The 23,275-nt window shown below is 50.1% G+C and overlaps 4 protein-coding genes across 4 annotated transcripts; 2 read left to right on the forward strand and 2 right to left on the reverse strand.

Moving 5' to 3' along the window:
• Positions 1 to 5,895: 5,895 nt before the first annotated feature.
• On the reverse strand, positions 5,896 to 9,265 carry LOC122384423. The gene is made up of 3 exons (XM_043371806.1): positions 7,519 to 9,265; positions 6,419 to 7,353; positions 5,896 to 5,937 (listed from the first exon to the last, which is right to left on the reverse strand). The coding sequence occupies exons 1-3, from the start codon at positions 9,263 to 9,265 to the stop codon at positions 5,896 to 5,898; spliced, it is 2,724 nt and encodes a 907-aa protein (XP_043227741.1).
• A 467-nt stretch (positions 9,266 to 9,732) lies between these two features.
• On the reverse strand, positions 9,733 to 10,982 carry LOC122384424. Its single transcript, XM_043371807.1, has 2 exons — positions 10,179 to 10,982; positions 9,733 to 9,780 (listed from the first exon to the last, which is right to left on the reverse strand). Exons 1-2 carry the CDS (start codon positions 10,980 to 10,982, stop codon positions 9,733 to 9,735), a joined length of 852 nt encoding a protein of 283 aa, XP_043227742.1.
• Positions 10,983 to 15,680: 4,698 nt separating this feature from the next.
• On the forward strand, positions 15,681 to 19,880 carry LOC122384425. Its single transcript, XM_043371808.1, has 3 exons — positions 15,681 to 17,437; positions 17,834 to 18,081; positions 19,087 to 19,880. The coding sequence occupies exons 1-3, from the start codon at positions 15,681 to 15,683 to the stop codon at positions 19,878 to 19,880; spliced, it is 2,799 nt and encodes a 932-aa protein (XP_043227743.1).
• A 1,583-nt stretch (positions 19,881 to 21,463) lies between these two features.
• On the forward strand, positions 21,464 to 22,456 carry LOC122384426. Its single transcript, XM_043371809.1, has one exon. It carries the CDS (start codon positions 21,464 to 21,466, stop codon positions 22,454 to 22,456), a length of 993 nt encoding a protein of 330 aa, XP_043227744.1.
• Positions 22,457 to 23,275: the final 819 nt, after the last annotated feature.

Raw genomic sequence — 23,275 nt, forward strand, 5'->3', positions numbered from 1 at the left:
GGTACATTTTTATTGTTAATAGGCGCTGTTTCAACTCATTCCGTCTGACGATCACCTGAAATTAATATAAATTCCAAAATCCGTCCAAAACGTCCATTTTTCAAAAGAAAGTGTCCTCCCCGGTGCACGTGGCGCGTGCCAACCCCTGCACCGCACACCATTCGATAGCCCGTTCGATTCTCTACACGATGCTGTTTTCCCCGTACCGGTCGGGCCCACGGTTATCGAGATATTGCACCGGGACCGGACCCGTGTCGGGCAAATTTGGCTGTTTTCGCCCGTTTTTGCCAGCCGATTAATACATGTAAAGTCTATGACGCGAATTTGCACTTTTTGGGCACGCGCCACGCGCTCGCTATCGATCCGATCGAGCTGAGACCCATCAAAGGCACGTTGTCCATCCTTGTTCTATGAGTTGTGCAAACTTCAGCGCGGTAGGTGAAACGGTGTGACCTGTAACCCGCGCTACGTAGCACCATGTCGCGACCTTCGTAATAGACAGAAACTACGTCACCACAAATAGTAATATAGACAAGCGGCTGCGCCACTTGCTTTGCTGCGTGGTAGGAAAAAAATTGCGGCACCAGCCAATTTGCTTTCGAATGGTATTCGTTTCAAATCGATGTGTTGTCTAGAAGCATTGATATGGACGGAAATGTGAAGAGATTTTAAAAAAGAACTGTTCTGAGGGCTTTGTTGGATGAAATTTGGCTAATACGGGGTCAAGACGGGTCAAAGGGGTCAGCCCTGGTCACTTTGGTTCAGGCCAGGTCACATAGGTCACCTCTCGTCCGATGGGATCAGCCCGGGCCACTATTCTACTTTTGCCTTCACCACTACCCCTACCCCTACCACTACCCCTACCCTAACCACTACCCCTACCACTACATCTACCACTACCAATAACCCTACCCTACCACTACTAATACCGATAATCCTACCCCTACCACTACCCCTACTACTACCCCTACTACTACCCCTACCCCTACCACTACCCCTACTCCTACCACTACCCCTACTACTACCCCTTCTACTGCCCTACCCCTACTACTACCCCTACCCCTACTACTACCCCTACCCCTACCCCTACCACTGCCACTACCCCTACCACTACCACTACACCTACCCCTACCACTACCTTCTACCACTACCACTACCACTACCCGTACAACTACCACTACCTATCACTGGGTCATGTCAGGTCACGGAATAATTGGACCCAATAAGTACTAAGACAAAAATCAAGCTTTTAAAAGTTCTTCTAGCCCTGATCCTATTCGTGCCATTCCGTTACGCTTAATCGGATTTGTCGGAAACGGCGCATTGCGACAAATGTGGCGCATTGCGACAAATGTGGCGCATTGCGACAAATGTGGCGCATCTGTACCTGTTGTTTAAGCATGCATCCGGGCACCAAACTGTTCCCTTATCGGACCATATTTGACAAAACTGTGCGAGTTGCGGCAAAATGACGCCCTGAGATAATTGTGGCGCATTGCGGCAGACGCGGTGCATTTTTATACTTGTATCATCAACTGTTCCCATTGAATGAAAATCACCACATTCTTTCGCCACCATTTATCAAAATCAATTTCACCATCCGCCAATGCAAGGCACCCGCCACCGATCGGCATGCATTTAGTTCACAAAGTTTGTCGACCCCGGCTCTCAATGAAGATGTACGAACCGATCAAAATTTCATTGGCGTTCTTCCTGCGCGCCCCACGCGCGAACCGTGCACCCCAGCGACTGGAAACCTAGAGAAGGCGCTGACCCGTTCTGTCACCTATAAGGTGTGCAAATTTCAACCCCCTACGCCGTACCGTCTGCCCTGTAGGCGGGGTTAATTGTACCTACTACACGATGTGCGGACACACAGACAGACGGATTCTGTTTGAATAGTAAGTTAGATGAACATATTCCACCTCTCCTTAATGACAAAGTCATTGATCCATTTAAAAATATCGGCCCATCAGGGCTCTCGTTTCAACATCAGAGGTTTGAGCAGCTCAGAAATGATTGTAAACATTGTAAAACAAAGGCCTTAGGTGTTATGCAGTTACAACAACCCCTCCGCAATCGTTTCCAAAGCAATCTGATATGTTTTACCGGCTTCCATTCAATTCACTTCTCCTTTCTCATATAATTTCTCTTTCTCATATATAATATTTTTACAGTGTTGAGTGTTTAAGTGTTACCCATAAGTCGGCAGTTACTAAATATATGGGTCCACTGGCAGATCAAACGAAATGTAAATTGTTGGGTCAAACGCTAGAAAATTACAATTTTCATCGATAAGGAAGGCATGGCGGCAATGTCTGTATTTAAGTTGAGGGTCTTATGACCTCTCATGATTCTTTATGGACCTAGAGTCTGCTAATAAAGGGATCTCTCTCTCTTGTATATGTAAAGTGTCCATGACAGTTGGATAGCGACAACTCAAGAAACTCAAGATTACTTTCAAACGATATTTATTTCGATAACGATATCACTTTAAAAGTAATTTAAAAATAAATATCGTTTGAAAGTAATCTTGAGTTTCTTGAGTTGTCGCTATCCGGATCTCTCTCTCTCTCTCTCTCTCTCTCTCTCTCTCTCTCTCTCTCTCTCTCTCTCTCTCTCTCTCTCTCTCTCTCTCTCTCTCTCTCTCTCTCTCTCTCTCTCTCTCTCTCTCTCTCTCTCTCTCTCACTCACTCTCTCTCTCTCTCTCTCTCTCTCTCTCTCTCTCTCTCTCTCTCTCTCTCTCTCTCTCTCTCTCTCTCTCTCTCTCTCTCTCTCTCTCTCTCTCTATCGGTCACTAGGGAAAGCTGGGCTGTAGGCGACGAAATACCGGCTGAGTTGTCACACGATATATAGGTTTATAGCCATCCGTCTTGTGAAAAAGTTGAACTTTTGCCTTTAATATTTCTACAGGCAAATTTTAGAAGTGTCTTCACATGGATTACAAAACCGTTTAGATTATTGTATTCACTTCAAGCCTTCCCTATTGTTCTTGATGCGGGAACTATTTCTAATTAGTGTTTCTAGCTTAGTAAAAGAACATACTGTGCAAACGATGAAAAAAGCATAAATGGAAGATTTAAAATGCAATTTTCTCTAACAATTAATGGTAAATTCTCTACATATCAAGGAAAAGGTGCATGCTAACTGATAATTTAAAGTTCTTGGGGCCAGTTGTTTTCTTCTTTTCTTACGTCACCCCAATGGCCGCGAATACACTTGTGATAATGCCTATCGTTCAATGAAATGCAACCAAATAGTATATAACTAGGCTTACCCGCGTGCTCCGCAACGCGAAGAAGGGTTATTTTTGACCCGTGGGTATTGGGTTGGTCTGTGTCGATTTGGTTGGTAGATATCCATTTCGTTCGATTGCTTTTTGACGGCCAAGCATTTTGTAAGAAACAAAAAGATACATCGCATCGAGGTGCCCGTGTCGTATTATCATGCGTTCTACTTTAGAAGGATTCGAAAACTGGCGTGAAGTCTTTTGAGGGACATCGATGAATTTCGCTAAAAATGACGATGCAATGGTTTGGAAAATTTACGTTTTTAAGAATACTGTTGCTCATCATGCAAAAATGAAGACTTAACCTTGGTCAGAATTGAATGCTCTTTCCAACGGTGCCATTTTTGATTGCCAGATACATCAGATCATGGAGCAAAGCCATTTTGATGAACAAAGTGACACAAAATTGAGAAACACCATTTTCTCCCGTGATTTGTACCACCTTGATCTGGATCAATCAGCTTTTCACAATTTTTATATGATAGGCGGTACATTTCTCTTGCCAACAGGCGTTGTTCCAACTCGCCCTGTTTAACGGTCACCTAAAAATAAAATCAATTCCAAAATCCGCCAAAAACCTCAATTTTTCAACAAAAGTGCCCTCCCCGATGCACGTGGCGCGTGCTATCCTCTGCATTGCACACCATTCAATAGCCCGTTCAATTCTGTACACGATGCTGTTTTCCCCGTGCCGGTCGGATCCCTGGTCACCAAGATATTGCACGGGGACTGGACCCGTGTCGGCCAAAATTAGCCGTTTTCGCCCGATTTCGCACGCCGATTTATACATGTAAAGTATATGACGGGAATTTGCACTTTTTGAGCACGCGCCACGCGCTCACTAACGACCCGATCGAGCTGAGACCCCTCAAAGGCACGTCGCGCATCTTTGATCTATAACAGGGCTGGTAAAGTGTTATGTCCTATTGACGTCGTCGGGGACACAGTACCAGTAAAAGTTCAAGTACCCGGGGTCAAAATTACCACATTGAGTAAACTTTTACAGTAATAAATAACTTTCAAATAAAGCAGAAACTAAACGCAAGTAAAAGATATCATTGAATCCACAACGTATATCCCCTTTAACAAGGACATAAAAAGCCCCTATACCTAATACATACCTATTACCTTCAACATGGTTATGAACAATTAGTAGCCACAACTCACTTCCGTTAACAGCAAAACTACCGTCGACAGTTGCTAACGAAAACTAGATCACACTAGATGATCAAACACATACTAACAGACGCTTAGACACCGACCCCGCTGTCGGCTGTGCTATTTCAAGCGGGGTTGATTGACGACCAGTTGTAGCCAGCTATACGACTAGACAAACGACTAGATTCGAAACCGGGGTCAGACCGGTTGGACATGGTAAATTCATGCGGGGTCGATAGTTTCTAGCCGTCATCGTTGTGAGCTACCGATACAATAGCGACACCTATTGCATCTGTTCGACGATCGTAGCGCCCCCTACCCTTTCCGGGTTCTTCGTCTGTTACGCTACCCGCTGACCGAGTGATGCCGTGACATTTAATTAACAAACTGGAAATTTCGAAGCGCGAGTCTGATAAGCAATTTAGTACATATGACTGCTCGTAAAAAAATAATATAGAAATGGAACCTAAGGAAACGCGCATCGTAGTTGCATGCAGCCTGCATAGGTACATGAATCGTAAAAAGGTCGGGGTCAATTTTCGCTCTCATTTTTTGGTCGGGGACGCAATTTGCTTTTTTACCAGCTCTGATCTATAAGTTGTGCAAATTCCACCGGGCTAGGTGCAACGGTCTGGCCTGTAGTCCACGCAAAGCACCACGAAGTCGGGACCTCGGTAACGGACAGACGCACCCTCCTCAAATAGTAATATAGATAAGTTGTTTTTAGTTAAAACATATAGCCAAAAGCACATTGCAATGGGCTATAGATTCTAAGGCTCATGGAGCATGCCTACACAAGCCCTTGCAAGGGGTTAACCCGCGCGGGGCTGGGGGGGTAAATTTTACCCCCCCCCCCTCGCGAATTTTTGCAATATCTCAAAAACGGCGGCGCGCAGCGCCGCCAAACTTTTAGTACCTTTTCTTACATCAATTTGACACGCTCCCTGAAAATTTGAGCGAAATCCGTCGGAAATTTTTTGAGAAATTGACGTTTTAGTGACGTCATGTTCGCCATTTTCGCCTCAAAAACGGCAAAAGTTCAAACGCCGCTAACATCTTCATTTTTAAAGGAATCAAGACGTAACAAAAAAGGATATGCGTAATTCTACTTTGTCTATCTGTTCAGTCCGGCGTCTTTCAAATCAAACACATGGCAAAAAATAAAGATAGTATTGGCAGGCGGGCTAAAACCAATCAGGCAGTTACATTCCGTTCTCAATATCACCGAAAAAATCCAACTCCTTTCTCCTTTTTACTGTTTCCGAAATTTTCACTTAATATTTTTCTCGTGCAGGTCTCACTTCGAATAACCAAAAACTACCTCCACTGCGCCGCGTCTGTCCATTTCTCCCCCCTGTGGAGGATCTAGGGTCCTCCACTACCGCTGCAGTCCAAGGGGCACAGTTTGGTGATCGGTCGGCGGAGGACTTAGCGGTTTCGTCGAACGTCTACGACCCGCACATGGCCGTCTTGCCCAGCGTGAACAGCCTCTACGACCACGAGAGGCCATTGTCCTCGCGGTGTGTTGGGATCGAGGAGCAGCATGACGTCTCCCACGTCCACGTCTTTCTTCACTTCTTGCCACTTATGCCGTTGTGACAGAGTCGGCAGCAGCTCTCTCTGAAAGCGCTTCCATATCTTGGAGACGAGTTCCTGAATGTGCCGCCAGCGTCGGCGAAGCCCACCTACCGATTGTGCAGTCATCTCGGCCGTCATCAGGCTGTCACCCATCTGTCCTATCAGGAAGTGGTTTGGTGTCAGACATGGCTCGTCTCTTGCGTCTGCGCCGCAGTATGTCAGCGGTCTTGAGTTTAAGACAGCTTCCACTTCCGCAAAGGCTGTGCACAGTTCATCATCTGTCACTGATGCTCTGGTTAGCACGACATTCAGCGCTCGCTTGGCTGACTTGATCATGGATTCGAACACTCCCCCATGGTGAGGAGCTGATGAAGGGTTCAGCTTCCAGCTCACGCCTTCTTGACCCAGCTTGCGTGAGATTTCAGGAGCCGCTTGTTCGATCCGACTAAGCTCCATTTTGGCTCCCAGGAAGTTCCGTCCATTGTCACTTGTGATCATCTTTGGCTTTCCTCTCCTTGCTACCATGCGAGAGAAGGCGAGAAGAAATGCGTCGGCGGTCAAATCAACCGCCATCTCCAGGTGAACTGCACGTGTTGCCATACACGTGAACAGACACAAGTATCGCTTGGCTGTAGTTCTGGACGTCACCTTAGTGAAGTACGGACCAGTGAAATCGACCCCACAGCAGGCAAAGGCGCGCATTTCATTTCCCAGACGACATTCTGGGAGTGGGGCCATGATCTGCTCTCCCGGTGAAGCTCGTCTTCTTCGGCAGTAGCTGCAGCGGAAGTCCCATGATTTCACCGCTTGCCGTCCGTTCACGATCCAGAATCGCTGCCTCGTCTCTGCGAGCACGTGATTCACACCAGCATGTTTGAGCCGTTCATGTGCGTCTTGTATCACCAGTCGAGTGAAGTGGCTCTTCTGAGGCAGGATGAGTGGATGTTTCACATCATCTGTTACATCTGCATTGTGCAGACGACCCGTCACTCTGAGCATACCGGTCTCAGAGATCTGCGGCGTGAGGCTGGCGATGCTACTGGACCGGTCAACAACTCCATGGCTCTGTAGGTCAGTCAGTTCCTTTTGAAAAGTCCGCTGCTGGGTTACCTTTATCCAGTAGTTTTCTGCCACTTGCAGCTCTTCGGCTGTCAGCGTTCCACTCCTTTTGTGCTCATGATCCGCTCGACAGTTGCTGCTGAAACGGATAACCCAAGCTGTAATCCTCAGAAGGCGCTTCAGAGAAGAGAACTTGGTCTCATTCAGGACAGTCTGCTGCTGCTGAGCGGGGAAGGAAAGCTTCACCTTCCTTCGTTCTTTGTCAGATTCTGGAGTTGACGCCACCAGGCGTCGTTCAGGCCAGCTTGCTGGGTCACCTCGCAGGAACTCCGGTCCAGCAATCCAGCGGCAGTCTGAGGTGAGCTGATTCGCACTCAGCCCACGAGAAGCATCATCAGCAGGATTTTGGCCCCCTGGAACGTGACGCCACTGACCTGGACAGGTTTCTTGCTGAATGCTGGCGATTCGGTTGGCGACGAATGGCTTGAACTGTCGTGACTCAGATTTTATCCATGCCAGGACATTCATGCTGTCAGTCCAGAAGTGGTGGTTCTCGACTGGGATTTGAAGCGAGATGGCGACCTTTTGGCTCAGCTGTACACCCACCTGCGCACCCATGAGCTCCAGACGAGGGATGCTGGTAGCACTCAGTGGCGCTACTCTTGTCTTAGCAGCTACGAACGTGACTGTCACACTTCCGTCGCTGAAGACGTACCTGATGTACGTCACTGCTCCAAATGCTTTTTCTGATGCATCAGTAAATGTATGCAGAGATACATCACATATGTCTTGACGATCCGGGCGTAAGCAGCGTGGGATGCTGATCTGGTGCAGCTCCTCCACTTCCTGGAACCAGCCACGCCAGGATTTTAGCAGATCAGCTGGCATTGCTTCGTCCCATCCGATGCCTTCTTGCCAGCAGCGCTGTATTCCAATCTTCGCTCTGATCGTGAATGGGACTAAGAAGCCAATGGGATCAAAGATGGTGCACACCTTGGACAGCACCCCTCTCTTTGTGTACACAATCTTCTCCGGGGTGATGACGTCGTACACAAATTGATCAGCCTCTGCGTTCCACTGAATTCCCAGGATTTTTGTCGTTGGCAGCCCGGAGCTGTCTGGATTGATGGTGACCTTGTCCTCATCTGGGACTCCATCAAGAGGAGCTGAGCGATTGGAGCACCATCTTCGTATCGAGAATCCTCCCTTCGATAGCAGCTGGGTGAGCTCCTCTCTTGCCTGCCTGGCCTCCTCTTCTGTCTCCAGACAGGTCATCACGTCGTCCACATAGGTTTCTTCCTTGATGATGTTGGCAGCCAGCGGAAAGTCTTCTTTTTCTTTCTCGGCATGGTGCAGCAGAACCTTCTGAGCCAGAAAGCGAGAAGCACGTCCACCGAATATGATCCTAGTAGACTCATATACGTCAGGCTCTCGTTCACACTCCATGTTCCTCCACAGGAATCGGTGGAAGCATCTGTCACTCTCCTTCAACCAGATCTGGCTAAACATCTCCTTGATGTCTCCTACCAGAGCAACTGGTCTTCGTCTGAACCTGAGTAGCAGGTCCACGATGTCATTTTGCAGTTTTGGTCCGGGCAGCATTTCTGAGTTCAGACTGCGTCCTCCAACCTGGAACGCGGCATCCATCACAAATCTCACTTTTGTGGTTTGCTTGTCTTCTCTTACGACTGGGAAATGCGGCAGGTACCAGCAGGCCTCGTTTTGTATGGCAACGTCAGATTCCTCCAGCTTGCGGACGTATCCCTTTTCTAGATTCGATGCGATCACTTCCTCATACTTGTCCTTCAAGTCTGGCTTCTTCAGCAGACTGGCCTCCAAACTTCGCAGCCTCGCCAGCGCCACGCTCTTGTTGTTACTTCTCTGATTGAGAGCAGGTGTGTGACCTTTCCAGGGCACGCCAACTTCGTACCGTCCGTCTTGCATCTCCATCGTTTCTTCGGCGTGCGCCACCGCACTTTTTTCGTCAGTTGTGAGAGGGCTCTTGCGATCTGACATTGGCTGAAAACTGTCTATCTCCCAGAACTGTCGAAGAATTCTGTCCAGTCCAGCCTCCTCAGATACTGTGACGGCGTGAGCTCCTGTCCGTATCTGACTGGATACTTGACCTTTTTCTCGCATGGGGCCGACACAGGTCCATCCCAGAGGCGTTCGCTCTGCCATAGGGCAACCCTCGTCTCCACTTCTACTCTCAAGGACTGCATGGAGTTGCGGATGGTCACTTCCAATCAGCAGATCAGCTTCAGTGCCAGTTTCTTCGAAGGGTATGTCCCGCAAGTGGTCCCACTGCTCTTTCTCTGCTGTCCAGTTGACAACTTCGAGCTGTTTGCATACTTCTGGCAGCGTGCACACATGCAGCCTGTGCAGCGGACCTTCTCCTGTGTCCTTGACCATGATGTCGGCGTGCTTCGTTTTCAGTGACTGAACATGACCCCCCAGCGTCGCTATTTGCAGAGGCTCGGGATCGGATGTGACCCCCAGGGCTTCAGCCAAGTCTTGTTTCAGATAATTTGTATCTGAACCTCCATCTAGAAAAGCAGTCACATGCATCTGCCGACCACCGTGACTGATGATGACTGGCAGTGTTCTCAGAGCCACTCTGAAGCTGTTAGCAGCTGATCCTGATGTCGTCACTCTTGTTGGTTCCTCCGCTCCCTGTCTCCCTGCAGCTGCAGTGTCTGACCGAGCGCAGAGCAGGCGGTGGTGGAACCGACCACACTGACAACGTGTGGCTTTGTTACACTCAACAGTGTGATGGTTTTTGTCGAGGCAGCCAAAACAGCGGCGCTGTTTCTTAACCACCTCCCAGCGTTCATCGATAGACATGCCTTTGAACCGAGAGCACCTGTCGAGCACATGATCCGCCTGCGAGCAGAGCTCGCATTTTCCTTCCGTGTTTCTCCTGAGGCTGGTAACCGGCTTCTTGCTGGCTCTGTGCCCGCCTGATCCGCTTGCTTTTCTGGACTCGGACGCGCCGGTGGGTACTTCAAAGCTTGGCGGGCTCGTACATAACACAAAAATCGGCGTTCAGTCTCGCTATCTCAGATCTCGCCTGGAGCCATGGTTCGAGTCTAACCAGGTCCATTTCGCTTCCGCTCTTGATTGACTCACTGATGAAACTTTCTCTGTCATTTTCGGGCAGCTTTCTGAACACATTCTCGAAGAGTGTTTCAGAGAAAATGTCATGTTCATCGCCCATGTTCTTCAGGCTCAAAACTGTTGCAGTCAGCAGATCGGCGAATCTCCGCAGAGCATTGCAGTCTCCTGGGATGATGGACTCCTGACAACGCAGTGTTTGCAGACGCTCATTCAGCTGTCGATTCTGCCCGCCGAACCTTTTGTCCAAAATCTTCAGAGCAGCACGATAGTCGCTCTCTGAAAAGGTAAGACCTTCAATGGCTTGAAGTGCCTCTCCCTCGAGGTATCCCTTCAAACGGATCATTTTCTCCATCATGGAAATGTGACCGTTTTCGTCGACAAACACCTTAAATGCCGCCCTGAACTGTTCATACTGAGCCGCCTGTCCAGAGAACTTCGGTATTTTTATGGGCTCAAGATGGGCGGTCTTGGTAGCGTCAACGACGGTAGTTTGACTGCTGTTCCTTTTTATCATCTTTCTCGTCTCACATGTCAGCTGCACTTTCCGCTCTTCTAACTCATTCCATGTATCTAATTCCGTCTCTATGTCTTCTTCCGGGATCAGACCGGACAGCTCTTCCTGCAAATCGTCCATCGACTTCGACTGCTCCAAGACGACTGCCAGTGCATCGCGCAGACCGTCTTCATCTTCGTTTCGGGCGTTCAGTGTCTCTAACCTAGTTAGCGATCTGCTTAGTTTGCAGGCCTTAGCTTTGAGTTGTCGCTTTACTTTAGTTGCCATTGTTTTACTTTACTTTATTGATCCGGCCCGGAGGACCACTTTATGTTCAGTCCGGCGTCTTTCAAATCAAACACATGGCAAAAAATAAAGATAGTATTGGCAGGCGGGCTGAAACAAATCAAGCAGTTACATTCCGTTCTCAATATCACCGAAAAAATCCAACTCCTCTCTCCTTTTTACTGTTTCCGAAATTTTCACTTAATATTTTTCTCGTGCAGGTCTCACTTCGAATAACCAAAAACTACCTCCACTGCGCCGCGTCTGTCCACTATCAAATGGCTATCTCGGTTTTTTGAAAATTTTGGATTTTGGCCCAATATTTTTTCTTCAAAAAACTGACTTTTTTGGGAAAATAGCTATAAAATCCAAAATTTTGAGTGTATCGAAAAAACCGGAATATATGTCAGAGAACTGGTCTATGTGCACCTACATACCAAGTTTTAGAAGAATCGGTTCAAAAATGTGGGAGTTATTCAAAATTGTATGACGTCACGACACACAAAAATTTTGAAAAATGACTTTTTTGGAAGTTCTAGACCTCGTACGGAAACAAAAATAGCACCATTCGATTCGCCGTGAAAAAATGCATCAGATAGACACCTTTTCAAGCCTTAACAACCAACTTCAAAATTTGACCTCACTTGACCTGACCTTGACCTGATCTTGACCTGAAATTCATCCAGAGGTGGTCCATATCACTTATTGAGTGTGCCTATTGAATTCTATGAGTAAAATGACCCATAAAACATGTGTCGCACATGCCCTTTTCTATATTTTGTTTTTGGTGACCTGACCTGACCTGACCTTGACCTTGACCTCTGAATGATATTGTATGCAACGAATATTGTCTTGGTAGCCTAAGAACACGTTTTGGGCGATCAGTCTCAGTCCATGACTCCATTCTTCGGCAACTACGGTGCAAGGCCGATACTGTAGGAACTTGCAATTTGTACCCTTGACCTGACCTTGACCTTGACCTCAAACTTAAAATTAAGTACATGTTTTTAGTTGTTCGTGATGAGATCTTTCGATTGGCGTTTGAATTTTCCAAATCGGACCATTAGTTCGGGAGATAACAGGGGGGGGGGTAAAATTTACCCCCCCCAGCCCCGCGCGTTCGGCTGGATACCCCAGCCCCGCGCGGGTTAAGAAAGATGGGTAGATCATGATCATCATGGTGAGATAGGTACCTATCTACATCATCAGAAAACATAAACAACGAACCATAATAGAAGCAGTGTAGACATCTAATGCCAAATCCTGAAGCATGGTTGTGGGACAGAACTACAGACCCTGATACTTTTCATTATCAATGTTATGGAAAATGAAACTGAAGTTCATGAACTGTCAAACAGTGATTGTCCGCTTCTTTCTTACCTTGCATATTTTCTGGGGTATGATATGCCAGGCTTGAAGCAGCCTTCTGAACAAGTCTTAAACTAATTTGATATGCAAGGCATCAAAACACTAGTGAGCATCCAAGAAAGAAAAATATTCACCTATTTTCATTTTTCCAATTTGATTTTCATTTTTCTTCAATCTGCGCTCAAATCACCAAGAATGTGCGAGCCACAAATCACAATTGCCTCTTTCAATCTAACATTTTATTTGAGTTTTTAATGACGTCAATAGCAAAGATGCAGCAATTATTTTTTTGTGTCTCAACAAAACAGCCATAAAATTACGATTATCCAATAATGAGTTTATACCACTGAAAATTTGCTCTCAAACAAAGGTTAAGTATTAAATTTTGACATTTAAAGACAAAGACGTCATTTTATTAGTAAAATCAACAGCTTGCGTAAGAAATACTGTGTTCAGGGATTTCAACGTCATGTGAATTAGCCGTAAGTAGGGTTTGTGCTCCCTCATAATCTAATTCCATTGGCTTTGTTGATCAACATTTTCTGCTATCGTTCACTCACATACCAGTTAGAACATAAAACCACCAGTTTTATATTATGTAATTCCTACATTTTAGATAATAGTTTATGAAGCTTTCACCTGCCTTTACCTAGGCGTTATTTCTTTTTATCACCTGAAAGAATTATTGAACGCTTGTCTTCAATAGCTGTAAAGTGCTCTCCTAATGACCAGGTGATATTAATTTGAAAGGGATGTGACAATGCAACATTATTTGACATGGTGCATTTTCTGAAGCTGTCAAGCTCATGATGAGAAGGAACAATTGGTACCTATCATTAGTATTATGTACCAGAGTGCAAACTCCCGTACGGCAAATGATAAAACCATAACAGGTTTTCAAAGGCTTCATCACTTTCAATGTTGCTGGGCATCCTTTGCATGATTTTTTACAGGCTAGACTGCTTATCAGAATGTAAGATAAAGGATTTAAAATTTTATATTTGAGTACTTAAGATTGAGCTTGAAATCTCACAGCCGTGGCCACAGCCGTAGCCGTGTTCTTCGAGATATTTGCAGCCGCCCCGGCCCACAGCCGTGGGGCTGCAGCCAGCCGCGGCTGCAGACCTCTAGTGTCGTCACCGATATTTTTAATTGAAAGTACCGAGGACCGGTAGGCCTCAGCCCCCGTTTACGAGCTTCAGAATTCCTGCACCGTGACGTCATCACGGCGTAAGAATTTTCCTTCACCCATAGCAATGCATGCAAATCATGGTGTGTTTCAGGCGGGCTAAGGAGAAATCCAAGGCCTATATGTGTTCAAAAGACATACCACTAAGCCAATGGATTCGTCTCATTACGATAAATGGGGTTGAAATCGAAACATTCGGCCTATACTTATCTAAAATGGGTCAATCAAATGGTCCCTGCAACTCATAATGAAGGATTTCCTCTGCGTTAAACAATTTGTTTCAAGTGTTTTCTTATCAGCGACAGAGGAAATCCTTCATAATTGATACCAGATTACTACCATATTCCCTCGCATTTCTGTTGCACACTGCCTCACAAATCAGAGTTTTATTAAGTGTATACTAATTTAACTGTCATATTTTGACTGCTATTGGCGATTTTTAATTATTTCAACGCAACATGGATCAGATAGCTCGCATAGTTTGCTGAAGAATGTGGCTTTTGCTTGGTTATTATCAAGTTAACTGTGAATTGGTGCGCCGTGATCGTAGCATTATGCAAATTATTAAATCAACTTTTGAAGTAAAGTTCACATGAAAACCAATAGTTGAAGCATAATAATTGTTTAAACATAATGATGCAACATGCGTCTCCAAGATGGAACTCATATTTCAAATGAAAACTGGAAATGGAAAACAGAAGATGGATCTGCGGAGTCAATAAGATCACAAAGTGCTCTTGATTGTTCGTAGTTGAAGATGTTGAGAGAACTTGTGAATCTGCATACCAGAGGCCATTATTATAAAATAAAATCGAGACACGCTGCAAATAAAAATCGAGCCGAATAAAGCAGCCGGCTGCTTTTCTCATTTACATATATAAAAATCAAAATGTCTGTACGTATGTATGTATGTAACGCGTCAGTCACGCTTGGCGGGCTATTGCTCCGGAACGGTGCGGGCTACGGAGGTGAAATTTTCGCGCCGAGTCGGACGCGTGCATCTGTTTGTCGTATTAAATTTTGGTGGGGGTGCGCTCGGCGGTTTGCACGTGGCGGCCGCATCTTTGCGGGATTTTGGGCCGCGGCCGTCGCCGATCAGAGAGCACGTGCCCTAGGCTCAGATTGTTCGCTGCGAAAATGATATTTCTTCCCGTCATGAAATAAAATGCCTTTAAAGGAAAAGGGCCACCTTTAACATGGAGATTGAAACTGAGATAGCCATCTTGTAGCCCGTGTCCGAAAACCAGTCTATCTACCTCCTTACGGCCGATTTCGGCCTCCATTCGTAGTTATCGGCAATTTTAAAAGAAAATACGCCAGGAATGCGTCCTTATCCCAGGAATGCGTTCTTATCCGACAATACAGCCACCCGCGGCGAGGCTTTAGTTTTTTACCAATCAGCTCCAACCAGCTCAGCTTTAACCAATCAGCTTATCTGACACAATCCGACGAGTCTGTCTTCTGAACGCTGATTGGCTTGAGTATGACGTCATCGCTATGCCATCATACAGTAGGTGCCGTAGAGAGTATCAACATAGTACCAATATTTAAATAGTTTTAAATACTTTTTAGCGAATTGTGCACTTCTGGCACCAGTTTTAAAAAGAAAATGAAAAATGATAATGTCAAAATGAAAAACAACGATATCTTCATATTTCACGAAGGTGGCCCTTTTCCTTTAAGAAACAGGTAGATCGGATCTTCGAGATAAGCCCAAATTACAGATCTGACGCGCATGTGACATTTCTCAACACTCACATGACTATTCTGATGAATTTTGTGTTTTGCAATGTTTTCACCCAATCAAAATTATTAAAAGTTCAAAGTGTATTTTGAGTGTTAACTCAAGCAGTATTTGGGTAATTTCACAATAAAATATCAATAAACTGTCCTAATCAAGTCACGTGATGCTACCAGATTCTGTGCTCAGACCATATCGTGTCTGTTGGGGGTCGGAATGAGAAAAAAGCTCTTGATTGTCTTGGTAGCGCGGCAAATATGAATGTAAACAACGTTGGCGTATTTTAGTCGATAGATTAGACCAGGATATTTATCCAAAGAGTAATAAGTGTTTTGTTTTCAAGTGTTGTAAGTAGTTCGTTTTTGTTGCATATTCCGTAAATGTACCCGATTACGTGATTGTCATGCGTCGGGCGGTGTCCGCTAACGCAGCGGCCCAGCGCCGTCGTCGGGCCCGTATGGCCGAGGCGGAGCGACAAGCTGAGGCCGAACAGAACGCGGCCCAGCAGCGAGCGCGCCGGCAGAGGGAGGCGGTGAGGGAGGCCGAGGCCGCTCGCCAGCGGGAGCGCGCGGACGACGACCGGGTGCGACAGCTCAACGCCGAGAGGCAGCGCGCGTTCCGAGCCGCACAGGAGGAGGAGGCCAGGCGGGCGGAGTTGGAGGCCAACGCTGAGCGCCTCCGCCAGCAGCGAGCGGCGCAAGATGAAGAGGCCAGGCGGGCGGAGTTGGAGGCCAACGCTGAGCGCCTCCGCCTGCAGCGCGAGGCGCATGAGGAGGAAGCGACGCAGGCCGAGCGTGAGGCCACCGCGGCGCGCGTCCGTCAACATCGCGAGGAACAGGACGAGGACGCCAGGCACGCTCAGCGTGCTGAAGACGCCCGGCGCCATCAGCAGCAGCGCGCTGCCGCCCGTGCGAGGCCAGCCTCGCTTGCGGCCCGCCGACCGGCGGACGTTTTGTCCGGCGAGCAGGTGGTGGAGGCAGATGATGTCGGTGCGATGGTGAAAGTGTGTGCGTCGTGCGGAGCCCTGCGGTGGGCGGGTGAGCGCGCCACGTTCTGCTGTGCAGGCGGCAAGGTCCGCCTTGACCCGCTCCCGGCCCCGCCGCCAGTCTTACGCCGCCTTTGGACTGATGACACCTTAGAGGCGCGCACCTTCCGGCAGTACGTCCGGCACCTCAACTCAGCGCTGGCCCTATCGTCTTTGTCCGTGCGTGAGGTGCCGCCGCCTGCAGGCACCGGCGGGTACGCACCGTGTGTGGTGGTGCACGGGCGGCTGTACCACCGACTTGGGCCGCTGGAAGTCCCTGAAGACCGGCCACCCTCCTTCGCCCAGATATACATAAGCGACCCGCTGGCCGAAGATCCGGAGGCTGAAGCGGCCATTCGACTCGGTCATGTGCGCCTGCCGGCAGCGACCTCTGCCGCCGTGCAGCACCGGCTGCTGGACCTGCTGGGACAGCTTCAGGCCATGCTGCGCCATGTCAACCCCTGGGTGCACGATTTCATCATGGCTGCCGAGGTCCTGGCACAGGAGGTGGAACACCGGCAGCTGATCATCAGCGTTGCAGCCCGACCCGCCGGCGAGCACGCGCGCCGCTACAACGCCGCCGAGGGACTGCGCGAGGTGGCGGTCCTCATGGGAGAGGAGCCCGGACAGCACGACCTGGTACTGCGCCGCCGAGCTGATGGCGGGACCGGCGTGCTGCAGACCATCGATGAGAGCCACCGAGCGTGTGACCCACTCCATTTCGTCCTCCTGTTTCCTCTGGGGACTACAGGGTGGCACCCGGCGATTGCTCAGGCGCCGCAGCCCGGCAGGGAGCGGCAGCGAATGGTGACAACGCTCCAGTTTTACGCGTACCGGCTCCAGATCAGGCCCCACCAGGACGACAGCCTTCACCGCGCCGGTCGCCTGTTTCAAGAGTTTGTCTGTATGGCCTACGCCAAGGTCGAGGCCATCCGGCTGAAGTACATCTCCACCCACCAGCGCGAGATCCGGGCGGACCTCTACCAGAGCGTCCGTGACGCCGTGGCGGCTGACGCGGAGCTCGGCCAGCAGGAGCAGCCCGAGGAGGGACGTGAGCAGGCTGGTGTACCGGTCGTCGGGAGACGAGTCGTTCTGCCGGCTACTTTCATCGGTGGACCCCGCCATATGAGGCAACGGTGAGCTACGCAAACAAACACCAATCTTAAATTACTAACCACTATTTTGTATTCGCTGAAGTCTTATTTGCACTATTACCACTCATATTAAATTTGCTTGAATGCATCATAATGCACTCAAGTCAGCATAGCAACGTTAAAAAACGAACAAACACCTGTGCTCACATTTAACGAATAAGTTAGTATTCGCCAATTCATTTTTGTTTGGACTATAATCTGCCTACAGGTGCCAGGTGGTCATATTTTTTGGTTCTACGACAAATGTCACTTTCAAACAAACGTCAACAGCTTTGTGTTTGGACTATTTTCTGCCCATAGTCATGCTTTTGGTTCTACGGTAAATGTTACCTTCAAACAACCATCTAATATTATCTACATTTTTCCTCAACTTTGCAGTTACATGGACGCCATGGCCATCGTGAGGGCCAAGGGGAAGCCGACCCTCTTCATTACCATCACGTGTAATCCGAAGTGGCCGGAGATCGCAAACGCCCTGTTGCCCGGACAGAAGCCCGAGGATCGACCCGACTTGGTGGCGCGAGTGTTCCACCTCAAGCTCCGCCGCATCATCGGGGACCTGACCAAGCAGGCCGTCTTCGGCAAGCCGAGCGCCTTCATGTGGGTCATCGAGTTTCAGAAGCGCGGTAAGTCACAACATGGCTTTGACAGAAATACCTGTACAGACATGAGCTCAGTCGCGGGGGGACGTGACACGCACCCCACCAATATGTACATTTATTCCGATTTAAAGCTCACGCCTTAACGGCCAAATAAATATGATCGAAGAAGTCAACGTGAGAAAGATTTCGTCGTGTAAAGTTCATACTGCTTCGCGTTGTTTTACCTTTTGACGGCGAATATAAATTCACTTATTGTTAGACTATCCCGCAATACACGGCTGCATGGCGGGTTGCCTAGCTTCTGTCGTATTAACGCAAATCATCTGCGACAATCGGTTGAGCTATACCAGTCAGAAATGTTTCGCGTCGCTTTAGCTTCTGAGGGCGAATATAAATTCACTTATTGTTAGACTATCCCGCAATACACGGCTGCATGGCGGGTTGCCTAGCTTCTGTCGTATTAACGCAAATCATCTGCGACAACCAGTCGAGCTATTCCGGCCAGTACAGGCGCTGGCGTTTACATATAATTCACTTATTGTTAGACTGTCCCGCAAGACACGGCTGCATGGCGGGTTGCCTATAGCTTCTGTCGTATTAACGCAAATCATCTGCGACAATCGGTTGAGCTATACCAGTCTGAAATGCTTCGCGTTGCTTTAGCTTCTGAGGGCGAATATAAATTTACTTATTGTTAGACTATCCAGCAACATACGGCTCCATGGCGGGTTGCCTAGCTTCTGTCGTATTAACGCAAATCATCTGCGACAACCAGTCGCATTCCGGCCAGTATAGGCGCTGGCGTTGCCATATAATTCACTTAAAAGTTAAATCTGAGGGCACCCATTTTGTAACATAAAGTCCGTGGCAGTGTATTAAAAACGACAAAATACCGCTGCGTGTCAGTTTGCGTACCCTCTACCATACTAACGTACCGAAGCTACGCATCTTTAAATATCAGTCAAGCGATTCCAGGTCACACTAGAACGCATCAAAATCGTGAGTCTGACATTTTCTTTTTGTTTGCAGGCCTGCCTCACTGTCATCTCCTGCTCATCCTGCAGCCGGAGGACCGGCCTCGGACCGGCGCCGATGCGGACACGATCGTCTCGGCGGAGCTGCCGGACCCCACCGAATCGCCGCAGTCGGCCCGTCTGCAGCAGATTGTCCTCACCAGCATGGTTCACAACGAGTGCGGCGCTGCTCGGCCGACCGCCACCTGCATGAAAGACGGTCAGTGCTCCAAACGGTTCCCGAAACCGCTCTCCCACGAGACCATCTGGCAGGAGGACCGCACGTACCCCCAGTACCGGAGGCGCGGACCCGAGGACGGCGGCCAGCAGGCGGAGCACAATGGGAGGATGGTGACGAACCAGTGGGTCGTGCCCTACAATCCGCTCCTCAGCCTTCGCTACGAGTGTCACATCAACGTGGAGGTGTGCTCCTCTGTGGACGGAGTTAAGTACATTTTTATGTACATTTACAAGGGCTCCGACCGGCAGATGGTCCGCGCAGATCAGCTGATCGAGGCCGGTCAGGACGAGGTGGCAGCCTTCCGAGACCTCCGCTCCATTGGTGCGAGCGAAGCATGCTGGCGGCTGTTCAGCTTCGAGATGAGCGACCGGTCACCAGCGGTGCTGGCGCTACATGTTCATCTCGAAGACCATCAGCTGATCTTCTTCCAGCCTGGGGAGGAGCGGCAGGCAGTGGCTGGGGAGCCGCGCCACACGCAGCTGACTGCCTGGATGACCTACAACCGGGCGTCGGCCGGCGAGGACCCCGAGTGCCTCCGGGTGCTCTACCCGGACTTCCCCCAGAAGTAACGCTGGGACGCCGGCCAGAAGCGGTGGCACCGGCGCCGCAACATGCAGGCGGCGCCCACCATCGGCCGGGTGGTGAGTCTCACACCCAGGCACGGGGATGTATTCTACCTCCGGGTATTGCTGCATCACGTCCCCGGCGCCACGACATTCGCCGATCTGCGCACGGTGGACGGCCAGGTGTGCGACACACACCAAGAGGCGTGTCGGCGGCGTGGCCTGCTCCAGGACGACCAGGAGTGGGCGGAGACGCTGGTAGGGGCCGTCCGCACCCAGCGCCCCGGCCAGCTCAGGCAGCTGTTTGTGGTGCTGCTGCTATTTTGCGCGCCGGCCGATCCCGCAGCCCTCCTCCACCGGTTCCAGGCAGCAATGGGAGAAGACTTCGCCCGCCGCCACCCAGAGCTGCCGCCGGAGACGGTGACGGGACTGGTGCTACTGCGCATCAGCGACTCCCTCCAGCGGGCCGGCAAGACGCTGGAGGACTTCGGCCTGCCGCCCGTGCCAGCTGAACACCAAGCAGCGGCCGCCGCCTTGGAGGGGGCCGAGGAGCTGCGGCGCCTGCCTCCCATTATACGGGAGGAGGTCGACTTCGACCGAGCTGACCTTCAGCACACCGTCGACCAGCGGCTGCCAGGCCTACTGCCGGATCAGCGCCAGGCGGTGGACACGGTGCTGGCCGCGGTCGACGGCCAGGAGCCGCTCGCCCTATTCTTGGACGCGCCAGGTGGCACTGGCAAGACATTTACTTTTAATCTGCTCATCTCTGCGGTGCGAGCCAAGGGCCTGGTGGCACTTGCCGTGGCGTTCAGCGGTATCGCCGCTACACTGCTGGACAGCGGGAGGACTTTTCACAGCCGTTTTAAAGCTCCTCTGCGACCGGACGACACCGCCATCTTTAACATCCCCGCCCAGAGCGAGCTCGCCCAGCTGATCCGGTTAGCGCGCCTCATCGTGATGGATGAGGCCAAGGCCCTATATACCAGGTAGGGTCGTCCGGCGATTCTACCTTTTCGTGACGTCAATCCGTGACGTCATTTGGAGTCAAGTCTCGAAGCCCCGTTCAATCCCCATGTAAATGAGCGATTTTCGAAGCACTGTAGAATGAAGTCTGCACAAGATATATCAAACCTAAGTATCTTATCTGAAAGAGCAGACAATTTTCTGAAAGCTATCTATTACGTGTTTTTCGCTAAATCTTTTGCTTTTTTCACAAAAGCGTAAAATGTCCCCCCATGTCTCCGCAGCCTCCCTGCCGCCGGCCGCCGCGCGGTCGCGGTAGTGTAGTGGTTAGCGTGCCCGCGCAGTATTCCAAAGGTCCCGAGTTCGAATCTATGCGGTGCGGAACTTTAATTGCAATTCCAAGCTGAATATACGCACATCCATAATAAATTATTATTCGTATAGCTAAACTGTCACCAATCTATCCATATAAATTGACTTCACCCAAAATATCGGCAAGATTCTATTCAAATATAAATTCAAATATGGCGGCTTGGACTGCCGCGTGCGTTAGGCTCCGCCCATAGCTCCGCCCACATGCGTGACGTCATTCGTGTTAGTGGACACACGCGGAGATAGGGGACGACATGGGCCTGGATGAGGCTCCGATGGCGCACCGGCACCACATCGAGGGCCTCGACCGGACGCTGCGCGACCTGACGGGGTCCGAGCAGCTGTTCGGCGGCAAGGTGGTGGTGCTGGGCGGCGACTTCCGGCAGGTTCTGCCTGTCGTCCGGCACGCCAACCAGGCAGGCATCGTGGACGCCAGTCTCCGTCGCTCGCCGCTGTGGCGCCACTTCAGAGTACACCGGCTGCGGGAAAACATGCGCGCCAGGCTGGCGCAGGAGGAGAACCAACAGGCCGAGCTGGAGGAGTTCTCCACCTGGCTGCTGCAGCTCGGCAACGGCGAGCTGCCCACAGACGCCGAGGGACGGGTCACCCTGCCGCCGGCGCTGGTGCTGGAAGCCGAGTTGCCGGCCGTCATCGACTGGACCTTCGGCAACCTGACCGACGCCGACAGCATGGCGTCCCGCGCCGTGCTGGCGCCCACTAACAGCACCGTCGACTCGGTGAACAGTTATGTCACCGACATCTTCCCGGGCCAGGCCGTGGAGTGCCTCAGCGCAGACGACACCGTCGGGGAGGAGCAGGAGCCGGTACCCCAGGAGTACCTCAACGGGCTGTGTGTGCCGGGCCTCCCGCCTCATCACCTGCTTTTGAAGCCCGGCATGCCGGTCATCCTGCTCCGAAACATCGACCCGGCCAGGGGACTGTGTAACGGCACCCGGCTCCTGGTGGTGGCCGTCCACGGCGGCCGGCTCCTGGAGGCGACCGTGGCCTGCGGCAGCGCGGCCGGCCGCCGGGTTCTCATCCCCCGCCTGACGCTGCAGTCGCCGGACGACGCCTTCCCGTTCGAGTGGTGGCGGCGCCAGTTCCCGGTGCGGCCCGCCTTTGCGCTCACAATCAACAAAGCGCAAGGTCAGACGCTCCGGCGAGTGGCCGTCCTTCTGCGAGAGCCCGTGTTCGGCCACGGACAGCTCTATGTTGCCGCAATTAGCAAATCCAGCTGGATTTGCTAATTGCGATTCACTCACAACTTAGTACCTGTGCCTGAAACGTGATTATGCCTGAAACGTTATTATAAACATAACCTATATGTAGTAAATTATTTGAACCACATATCCAAGTAGGTAGCTTATCAGTCTGAATTGGTTTGGTCAATGACCCATTTATTTGAATTTTATCCATTTGGACCGCATCATTCACCTTTTCGCGTACATCAAAGCTTCTACAAGTCACTATTACACAAAACCATTACTACTCGAACTGGCCAATTATGCGCAAGCCATATCCTCGCGACGCGAAGCAAGCGGCTTGCCGCTTGTTTACATATATAAAAATCAAAATGTCCGTATGTATGTATGTGACGCGTCCGTCACGCTTGGCGGGCTATTGCTCCGGAACGGTGCGGGCTACGGGGGTGAAATTTTTGACTAAAGTCGGACGCGTGCATCTGTTTGTTGTATTAAATTTTGGAGGGGGTGCGTGCAGTGGTGTGCACGTGGCGGGCGCATCTTTGCGGGATTTTGGGCCGCGGCCGGCTTCGAGCAGAGAGCACGCACCTTAGGCTCAGTTTCTTCGCTTGCAAAACTGACCGAAATCAGCGCCGGCAGGTCGTTGACCTTTGGCAATGAATACAGGAACAGAGCACCGCCGGCCAGGAGGAGACGCCAAATTTATTCTGGCCATAACTCGGCCGCTACTGGGCCGATTTTAGAGGTAGTGTGCCAGCTTTCCTGGACCGTATGGAGTTAATGGCCCAGATAAGGAGAACCGGATTTTTAGAACTTATCCATACCTTCAAAGCTCATGGAAACGTCTTAAATTCTTCAAATTTT

This window comes from Amphibalanus amphitrite, unplaced genomic scaffold (genome assembly GCF_019059575.1).
Source record: "Amphibalanus amphitrite isolate SeventyFive unplaced genomic scaffold, NRLGWU_Aamphi_draft 000189F_arrow, whole genome shotgun sequence".
NCBI classification, from domain to species: domain Eukaryota; kingdom Metazoa; phylum Arthropoda; class Thecostraca; order Balanomorpha; family Balanidae; genus Amphibalanus; species Amphibalanus amphitrite.